This window comes from Meleagris gallopavo, chromosome Z (assembly GCF_905368555.1).
Source record: "Meleagris gallopavo chromosome Z, MGAL_WU_HG_1.1, whole genome shotgun sequence".
NCBI classification, from domain to species: Eukaryota; Metazoa; Chordata; class Aves; order Galliformes; family Phasianidae; genus Meleagris; species Meleagris gallopavo.
In genome coordinates, this window is record NC_139435.1 from 10,570,277 (window position 1) to 10,581,074 (window position 10,798).

Sequence of the window (10,798 nt, forward strand, 5' to 3'; positions counted from 1 at the left end):
GTGGAGCTGTGTGGAGCCAGGGGTTGGACTTAGTCATCCTTGTGGGTGCCTTCCACCTCGGGACGTCCCGTGGCTCTGTGAATCGTGTGCCCCTGCCCTGCGTGCAGAATTTCCTCGGAAAGAATGGAGCCGCCAAGCAAAGATCAGCGCCACCAGCGCTCCTCAAGCTCCGCCGGACGGCTGCAGAAAGGCAGGGCTGCTCTCCGGAACATAAAACACCGGCCAGACTTTATTTTTTTTAGGAGATGCAGGGAGAGGCGGCTGAGCACCTCTTTGCCATGGGTAGCTACCGACGCACACTCCCGTCCCAGCGCGGGACAGCGGAGCGGAGCGAACTCCCTAACAACCAAGAGCTGGAGCCGTGCGGCCACCTCTGCCTGGCCGGGGCTGGAACACGGAGCAGGAGGGGTTGGAACGGGGGCGCGGCCACAGCACTCAGCACCCAGGAGAGCTCCGCCGCCGCCGCCGCGCATGCCCCGGCCCCTCGGGAGCGGATATAAATGCGGCGGCCGCACCGCCGCACCGAGCGGCATAGCTGCTGCCCGCCGTGCTCCGACGGTTCGCTCTCCGGCGCTGGGGAAGCGAAGAGAATCGAATCTTCCGCCGCCCCCCTGAGTATGGGATGGATGAGCTCTGCGAGCAAGACTCCTGCTCGGCGGCTGTAAAAGAAGGAGCGGGTCGGGATTCCTGGGACGCACCGCTGGATTTGCTGGAGGCCGGCCAGATGGGCAACAAGAGCAATGTGTCTTTCCTGCAGCTCTTCAAGAATCTCAACGTGGAGCGAGCCGATGGGATGCAAGGAGACAGCTCTGAAGTGGTGCGAATTGTCATCTCCGTGGTGTACTCTGTGGTGTGTGTCCTGGGACTGGTGGGCAACTTGCTGGTTCTCTACCTGATGAAAAACAAGCAAGGCTGGAGGAAGTCCTCCATCAACCTCTTTGTGACCAGCCTGGCTGTGACTGACTTCCAGTTTGTGCTGACCTTACCCTTCTGGGCTGTGGAGAATGCCCTAGATTTCAACTGGCTCTTCGGCAAAGCTATGTGTAAGATTGTTTCCTATGTGACAGCCATGAACATGTATGCCAGTGTCTTCTTTCTCACTGCCATGAGTGTGGCTCGATATCGCTCTGTGGCTTCAGCCCTCAAGAACCAGGGGCGAAGTGACCCTCTGGGTGGCTGCTGCTCTGCCAAGTGGCTTTGTGCACTCATCTGGTTGTTGGCAATCCTGGCTTCTCTGCCCCAAGCCATTTTTTCCACCACTGCCACCGTCTTTGATGATGTCCTCTGCCTTGTAAAGTTCCCTGAGGGCCGAGGCAGCAATGCACAGTTCTGGCTGGGTCTGTACCAAACCCAAAAGGTGCTGCTGGGCTTCGTGCTGCCTCTGGCCATTATCAGCCTCTGCTATTTGCTCCTGGTGCGCTTCATCAGTGAAAAGCACGTTGGCAGCACCTGCAGTAGTGCCAGCACCAAACGTCGCTCTAAAGTGACTAAGTCAGTGTCCATCGTGGTGCTGTCATTCTTCTTGTGCTGGCTGCCCAACCAAGCGCTCACAACGTGGGGAATCCTCATCAAGCTCAATGTGGTGCACTTCAGTGCTGAGTATTTCCTCTCCCAGGTGTACCTCTTCCCCATCAGCGTGTGCCTGGCACACTCCAACAGCTGCCTCAACCCTGTCCTCTACTGCCTGATGCGCAGGGAGTTCCGCAAGGCACTGAAGAGCCTCCTCTGGAGGATCACCTCGCCTTCTCTCACCACCATGCGTCCTTTTACCGATACCACCAAGCCAGAGCAGGAGGAGCAAGCCCTGCACGCCTTGGTGCCTGTCCAACCTGTTGCACCTCCTGCAGCTGCGGCTGTGCAGCCGGAGCTGGCTTACTACCCGCCTGGGGTGGTGGTGTACAGCAGCCGATGTGACATGCTGCCCACTGCCTCCACGCAGCAACACTACTGAGATAGGTGTGGGGATGGGACTGGGAGGGGGTTCTTTGCAGGATGTGGCCCTGGGACATTGAATACCTGTTAGGAACAAGGGGAGGTGAAATAGGTGGACGAGGGTGGGAGAAGCTTTTCTGGAGTTGTCTGCTCTTGGAAGCTGTGTGATGAAAATTGTCTTGAAAGTGTGCCCCAGAATGGAGAACAGGAGAAGGAAGGGATGTTGCGGTGTGCCAGGGATCAGGCAGTCTCCCAGAGATGCTTTTTGTTATTTGCACTTGTCCTAGCTCCTGCTGGAGCTCCAGCTCAGCCAGCGAGGGTGTGGCTTGTTGGGGTGAAGCAAAGCTGTTCCCACTGCATCTTAGCATGAGCATGAAGGAGCCAGGACAAGCAGGTACAGGGCTCCTGCTTGTTCAGGCTCTGCTCTTTTCTCTCTTCCCAGGGACCAACCAAGAGGGGAGAAGGAGTGCCATGTTTCTCTTTGGATAGTTGCAGGATCAACTTTTTGGCTTCTTCATCCTATCTGCTGTTACCAGCATACAGAGCAGGGTAACAGATCCTGGACAGCCAAGGAGAAAGCCTGGGACAGGACTTGCAGCTTCACAAAGAGGGGTTGCTTTGGTTGGGTTTGGAGGGAAGGGAGTTGCACCCTATCACCTCCTAACATCGTGCTCCCCAGCCCTGCTGAAGCAGGAAACCTGCAGATCCAGACATATGGAGGCTGCAGGTTCTGTTCTGTGCCTCAGACTCTTGGGCAGTTCACTCCAGGAGATGAGCACAATTGTAAATAAAGGAGAAAAAGGGGAAAAATCTACTTCAAACTATTTGCTCCAGGATACTACTTATTTCAGCTAAAACAAATCACAAGGTTTTGTGGGATCTGCACTGATACTTCCCAGTGTTTCAGTTAACTCAGTCTTAAATCTTAAGGTGTGACAAGCCCAAGAAGCTGCAGTTCAGCATCCCAGAGAAGGGCAGAAAATTACTGTCTGAAACAGTATTCCAAAGAAACAGCTGGGGAATAATTTGGGATTGATCTGAAATGAACTTATAAAAGCATTAAAAAAAAAAAAAAAAAAAAGGTACAGTTCCAAGCTGTGAAACTTCTTATGTTAAGGTTATATATTTTCTAATTTTTTATTTATTTATTTATTTTTAAGCATGGTAGAAGATTTTAAAAGGAAAGGTCAAGGTTGTTTTGTTTTGTTCCTTTTTAGAGGATGCAGAAATTTTTTTTTTTTTTTTTTTTTTGGTCAAAAGGTGTTGATTAATACTTTAAAGTGCAAATGAGTTAAAAATATCAACACAATATTTAAAAAACCCTCTCTATTTCCACTTTCCTCTCCTGTAGTGTAACTTGTGTACTTGACTCTGTGAGGGGGAAGCATTTCTGTAGAGGGCTGTTTGTCACCTCTAAGCGCAGATACAGAGCAAACTCACTTTTTTTTTTTTTTTTTTTGGAGAAAAGTGCAATGCCTTTAGTAGCAGTTATGTCTTGCAGAATCCTTTGGTTTTACTGAACATGTCAATAAATCCCATTGTAAAATCCCAGTTTGGTCTGGAAGCAGCTAGTTCTGCTTCTTGCAATGAGACACTGTTCTTTTATTCGAGTCAGCAGAAACTTTTACTGCAGTCTTGGTTGCCTTTAATGGGGAAGATGCTGAGATTTGGAAGGAGCTTAGAGAACAGCAGAAGTGAGCTGGCAGCTGATGGTTGCATCTACAAAGATGCAAAGAGTTTAGTAAAAATATAGACAAACAAAAAACCCACAACAGATATCTGCAGAAAATCTGGAGCACTTAAGTACTGTACAAGAATCCCTCTAAGTTCCTAAATGCTGATTTGGATGCCAGTTGAAATCTGTAGGTACTTAAATATTAACTGGAAAACTTTCTGTGCCTAAAGTCTGCTTCTGAGCATGCCTGAATCTACTTGAGTTTGTAGCACTGTTTATGTTTCATGGGGATTCTGCACTCAGGACTCGCTGCTGTGCGCACTGTAAGCCATGGAGGCAGCTCTGCACCCTGACACAGAACACCCTGTACCAGGCCACACAAAGTTAAGAGGGGATGTAAGCTTAACTGATTCTCCCTGTCCCTTTATCTAGTGCTTCTCCTATCCTGTCTTTGATGCATGTGCAGATTATGCTCTTGCCTTTTTAAAAACTGCATCCGTGGGCAGAGCTCTTGCTCTCAGTGTAGGAAATGCTCCTTTTCACCTTTCGTATTAATGGGGATGTGCTTGAATCCTCTGGCTTGAAACAATTTCCTGTTGCATGAGATGCTCACTGTTACAGGGTCAGAAAGGGAATGCAAACCACTGAATGATACTTTGTAGCATTATGGTGAGGGCATGAGCCCTAGAGAGGAAGTTTTTTTCTCTTGTACAGATAAATACAGAAGAGAAATTGGATCCGGGCCTGAATTCTAGGTTTCACCTTCTCAAGGATAATGATTAACTGGTTGGCTTTATGATTACATGCTTGTCCTTGCTTCCAGGTCCTGGTTCAATTAATGTCTCAGTGCTGTACGTGATGCGTTGGCTTCACAGACTGAGAGCTTTCTGGCCCCAAGAATCCAGTAGCCTAATGTGTCAAAAGATTTGCAAGAAATGCGACTGGGTTTCGTGCATTCTAGGGAGAAAGCCCTAATACTTGTGCTAGCAGATAATTACACTGTTGCATGAGGAGAAGGATGCCACCTTAATCCAGAGTTCAGACAGGCCTAAACATACTTCTGTAAGACAGGAGCAAGTACGTGAATGAAGAGGAGAAATGGACCTTGAAACTGCATTCTTAGTGTTTGCTATTGAGCAGTGTAGCTTCCTGTGTGGCTTGCGGCTCTGTAATTCCTATTCTCTGATGCTTTAATGATCTTGTGCACGGCATAAAAAGCTATTGAAGTATCTAAAACACAGCTTTGAATTTCAGTAGGTGGTGAATTGCCTATAAGACATCCTCTGTGGTGGTTAGCATGACAAAACTTGTGTGTTTTTGTGGATGTCATTGTACACACAGTTTTATGGTAGCAAAATAGCACATAGTTGAGGACAACCCACGATTAGTTCAGAATCCTAGCAAGATTTGGTGATCAGAGAAAGCCTCAGATGTCCAATCACTGAAGACACCAAATGCTTTTGTATGGGAAATCACTCAAGTAAGAAAATGCTCTGGGTGTGTTGAGAGGGACCTGACTAATTTTGTAAAGATCACCTGTGTCTTAAGCCACTGGGCTTAAACCACATATGTGGTATTTGAAAGAGACACAACCTACCCACAACTGGTGAAATGTTGGTTTGTACCTGACCTGCAGTCACAACTATATAGTTAGTCAATATGCACAAGTAGAGAGAAGTTTTGTTCCACATGTGCTGTGAATTGTAACTATTTGTGCATGAAATCTGTGCTCTGTTGTACAGGCAGTGGCACCAACCTGCACACTGTAAGTGCTTGCTGTGCATGCAGTCTTGGGAATGTGGCCACAGCAGAAGGTCGTTGCAGCTGCAGCTTTGGGACTGTATGGTATTGTGGGTTGTCCTAAATAAGCAGTAAGTACAACACTCTTCAAGAACATTCCTATTTCCTCCAAATGTTGTGTTTGTAACAATCTCATTTTCATGGAATGAAATAAACACAGCAGAAATAAACAAAACAATACGTACAGAGTTCTTTAAGAGGTTTTTGCGACGCATCTTGTCCTGTAAGAGATTCCCTTCGGGATGCTGGTGGAGAGGAACGTGTTGCTAAGGAACGATAGGAACACAAAGGTACAGACTGACACCTAGTGACAGCCTGTAAGATTCTAAAAAGCCCAGATACTCTGATACCAACTCAGACTGCTTAAAGAGTTCTAAATGCCCACTCTCCTACCTCCCCCATGTAATGAACTGAGCTCTAAAAATGTTAACAACTTCAAACTGAATTTCCAGGTCTCTCTTTGAAATGCCTCTTCAGTATAAATATTATGTCACTTTCTCTTCGACTTGTTTTTGCCCTAACTTTAGCGGTATAAAACATGAAAACCCATTCATTTCCTTTCAGTACCTCTTTCTTAAGAAATTTATTGTTTAGTTTAGTGCCTGCGCAGGAAGCTTTGATTCAGTGGGTATACATGAGCTTGGGCAGGCAACAACGTAGATGCAGTGCAGCTCAGGGACATTAAGATTGGCAGCTTCAATCTGTAATTTCAGTGAGGGTTACTTCTCTCCTGCTTCAGAAGAAAATTCTGATTAAGGTGTACAGAGGGGGGTATTGAAAATACTTTTCTTTGTCATGATTATTTAGCCACAAGAGCTTCTTCCAGACACAGCCTCAGCGTCAGCTACTGCGGTAGAGGCTGAGACAAAGTCTACAAGAAAAGTTAACTCATTCCTTTGGGAAAGTGTAGCTGCTAACATGCCTTATATATCTTCCCTAGTTGCGGGGATTTTTTCTTCTTAGAATAGACAATTCCAGCTCTAAATGAACTTGCACATGCGCGAAGGTTTCTCAAGCTTCTAATTGTGCATAGCCTTAGAGTCATTCCCAAAACCTTAACTGTAAAACATAGACTTGTGAGATGCCAGTGTAATATGAGGGGGGAAAAAAAAGGACTCCCCCCCACCCCAAAACAACCAACTAAACAAAAACAAACAAAAAACAAGAACAACAAATCACCTAAAACAAAACCAATCCAAAATAGAAGCAAACAAAAACTGACTGGAGACAGAAAAGTTTTGCCTTTTTTGTGTGCAAGTTTTTTGAAACTTTGACCTATACTCTTAGGAGTGCTAGAAAAAGGTTAAAGTGACCCACAGCAGACTGTCCACTTTGGGAAACAGCAAAATAAAGTAGTTCATTCAGATGCTAACTCCTTTCCTCACTCACCTATTTACTGTGAAAATGAGATAGTATTTCTCCACGGGATCTGTGTTGTTCCTTGCTCAGGCCAACACTCATTGTGCAATGTCCGGGTTCAACATCGACTTTTAGTGTTTAACTAAGCTTTCTACTTTCGTTCAGAAGTCATGCCTAACTTTGTGCTGAATGAAATTGAAATCCAGAGGAAAAATGACTCCTCTCTGCATTTAAGAAAAAGTCTCTGATCAGCTCAGACAAAAAATATGAAAATCAAATTCCTTCAATTACAGGCCAAAGGCTGAAGCTGAGATAATAAAGCTGCTAGTTATTTATATCTACCAACAATTAGTTCTGAGTTAAAATGACAGGGAAATCACATCTGATACACCTGATAATCCTCTGTGAAGATACCATTGGTTTGGTGGATAAGAGGAGAGCAGCAGGTGTTGATTATCTCAATCTAAGTAAGGCTTTTGATGCTCTTTCCCATGACGTTTCACAAAATCACAGTCATAGGGGCTGGAGGGGACTTCTGGAGACCTGCTAAAGCAGGTTCCCTACAAAACATTGCACAGGAAAGCAGTCAGGGTTTTTAAAAGTATTTTAAGAGAAGGAGACTCCACTACGTCTCTGAATAGCCTGTTCCAGTGCTCTGTCACCTTCAGAATCAAGAAGATCTTTTTCATCTTTAGCGAAGATGAAGTGAAGATGGAGCAGAATAGTCTGCTGCCCCTTGTCATATTTCTGGGCACCACTGGAAAAATCCTGACTCATCCACTTGATATCTACCCTTTAGATACATATGAGAGTTCGTAAGGTTCCCTCTCAGTCTGTTCCAGGTTAATAGTCTCAGGTCTTTCATTCTGTCCTCATAAGAGTGATGAATCAGGTCCCTAATCATTTTTATAGCCCTCCACTACACTGATGAAGATGTTAAACAAGACTGGACTCAATACTGATGCCTGGGGAACACCACTTACAGGCCTCCAATGATCACAATTATCTGAGCTCTTCCAGTCAGGTAGTTCTCAGTCCACCTCACTGTCCACTTACCTATCCCACACTTCCAAAGCCTCACTATAAGGATATTATGGCAGACAATGGCAAAAGTCTTGCTGAAGTCAAGGTACACAACATCCACTGCTCTTCCTTCATTTACTCAGTTTGACATCCCAGAGGGCTACTTCATTGGTCACCACGATTTCCCTTGGTGAATCCATGTGGACTACACCTGATAAACTTCTTTTCTTCTAATTGCTTGGAGATGACACCCAGAGTAAGTTGTTCTAGCACCTTCCCGTGGACTGCTGACTGCCCTGTGGTTTCCCAGGTTGTCCTTCTTGCCCCTTCCGAAGACTGGAATGACTATGGCTTTCCTTCAGTTTTCTGACACCTATTCTCTTCTCCATGACCTTCCATAGCATAGCTGGTAAAATATGGACTAGATAAGTGGAAAGTGAGCTGGATTGAAACTAGCTGAATTGTTGGGCATAAAGAGTTGCAATCAGCAGCATGAAGATCACTTAGAGATCAGTGACCAGAAGAGTATGTGAGGTCAAAATCAAAACCAATCCTGTTCAAGACTTTAATAATGATCTAACCATGGAACAGAATGTATCCCAACAAATAATTCAAAAATTGGAGTGGCTGATATTCCAGAATGTTTTGCCACCACTATTCATAGGAACCTCAATAGACTGAAGAAATGGGCTGACAAGAACCTCAAACAAAGAAATTGCAATGTTCTGTACTAGGGAATGGACAGTGCCCACACAACAGTCAGGCGGGGGCTGAGTGGTGGAGAAGCAGGCTGGCAGAAAATAACTTGTATATCCTTTGGACAAGTTGAATATGGGCCAGAGAGATGCTCTTGGAGCAAAGAAAACCAACATCTTTCTAGTTAGAGCATCACCAGCAGGTCAGGGGAGATGATCCCCACTCTGCTCAGCTCTGATGAAGCCACATGAGAAATGTTGTATCCAGTTTTATTCTCTCCAGCACGAGAGAGAGAGAGAGAGAGAGAGAGACTTACTGGAGGGAATTCGTCAGTGAGGGACCATGGAGATGACTGAGGACTTAGAGTATCTGACACGCAAGGAGAGGCCAAGAGAGCTGGGACTGGTTAATCTGGAACTGAGCACTCTTAGGAGGATCTTATCAATAAATACCTGCTGGAACCAGTGGTGTAGAGGAGAAGAAGACAAACCCAGACTTCTCAGTGCTATCCAGAGAATGGATAACTGGAAATAAGCAGAAAGAGAAATTCAGTATATTTCACCTAATTGTAGGAAAATAACTTTTTTTTTTTTTTTTTTTTAATGATACAGTCAAGCACTGAGGCAGAGTCTTGATCTCTGGAGGTGCTCAGAACATGACTGGCCATATTCATGATCAACCTATTTTAGCTGACTGCGCCCTGAGCAGCAGCACTGGACTGAATGATCTCCATCAGCAACTCACAACCATGTTGTGATTCTGTGTGGTTCCATGACGGTAAGTTGCGAATACACCTGTATTCCAATACAATAGAGAAAATATACATCAGTATTACTCGTCATTTATTCTGAAAAAGCTCTAAAAATTTCAGTTTCCATAGTAAAATCCTTTCTACAATATATTTCTGATATAAACTCATGTTATGCATTTATAGTAATAAACACTTAGATTTTGAAGATGTGTGCTCTGTTTTCTACTTCCACTGAAACAGCTCAGAGGATGAGAAAAAATATAACCTAATTTTTATTTCATCAAAGTTATTTCCTACTGAGCTCCAGTACCTCTTTTATTGGTAGTGATGCACATATATGGTAGAGTACTCCTTATGAACTGAAGGAAGCAGGAATCCTACTGCTCTAAGATGTAGTTGGGGTATCGAACAATTGCTGAACCTGTGCAGCCAACCATAAATAATGAAAGTACCTAGTTTGAATTTAAGATCCGGGGATACATTTTCAGAGATCACAGTATCATAGATGGCTTGGGTTGGAAGGGAAATTTAAGCCCACCCAGTTCCAATGGCCTGCCATGAGCTCATGTTGCTCCCACCAGCTCAGGCCGCCCAGGGCCCCATCCAACCCAGTCATGAGCACCTCCAGGGATAGGGCACCACAGTTCTCTGGGCAGCAGTGCCAGTGCCTCATTGCCCTCTGAGTAAACAACTTCTTCCTAACATCTAACCTGTATCTCTCCTCTTAAAACCATTCCCGCTTGTTTTATCACTATTTTCCTGTGTAAAAGTAAATCCCCTCCTACTAGAAAGCAACATTTATGTATTGAAAGGATGCAATGATTTTTTCCTGGAGCCTTCTCTTATCCTGCCTGAACAAGCCCAGTTCCATCAACTGGGCTTCATAAAAGAGGTACTCCAAATACCTGACCATCTTCATGACTCTCCTCTGGACCTGATTCAACAGCTCCAGTGTCATTCTGGGGACCTCAGACCTGGGTGCAGAACTGCAGCTGGGGCAGTACAATCCCCTCTCTGCCCCTGCTGCCATCCCTCTGTTGATGCAGCCCAAGATACTGTTGGCCTCCTGGGCTGTTTTTGTTCATCAGAATGCCCAAGTCTTTCTCCACAGGACTGTTCTCAACGAGCTCTTCTCCCTCTCCACTCTCCCCTCTGGGAGATTTAGGTTAGAATGCAAGGGAAGGCAGTGCCTGAGCTCTGGAGAAGTGCTATAATGCCTTTGGACACTGGGGGGCAAGCAAGCACTCAGCCTTAGGGGTGGAAAGAAGTACTCTATTCTTAGGAAGACAGCAGGTCCGTTGCCTTTCCCCCTTGGAGCATTCTCCTCTTTGGTGATAATTCCTTTCTAAAGCAGTCCTTCCCTCCAGCCCAATACCACCCTTAATTCTGCAAATAATTACATAAAGCAACACAAGGCAGTACTCTCTGGCTGGATTTATCTGCACGACATGAAATCATTACTTTTAACACAGAGACGAAAGAGTAGAAAAGGGGAGATAGTACATTAATTTTCAAGAAAAAGCTTTATGAAATACAACTAATGAATACACCTTGAGTAACTA

The 10,798-nt window shown here is 45.3% G+C and overlaps 1 protein-coding gene across 1 annotated transcript; it reads left to right on the forward strand.

Moving 5' to 3' along the window:
• Nucleotides 1-530: 530 nt before the first annotated feature.
• RXFP3 (relaxin family peptide receptor 3) lies at nt 531-5,562 on the forward strand. The gene has a single exon (XM_010725317.4). It carries the CDS (start codon nt 623-625, stop codon nt 1,949-1,951), a length of 1,329 nt encoding a protein of 442 aa, XP_010723619.2. The 5' UTR covers nt 531-622; the 3' UTR covers nt 1,952-5,562.
• The last annotated feature ends 5,236 nt before the right edge of the window (nt 5,563-10,798 follow it).

Coding starts and splice junctions, on each gene's coding strand:
- RXFP3 (XM_010725317.4), top strand. CDS start 623: ATGGATGAGCTCTGCGAGCAAGACTCCTGCTCGGCGGCTGTAAAAGAA.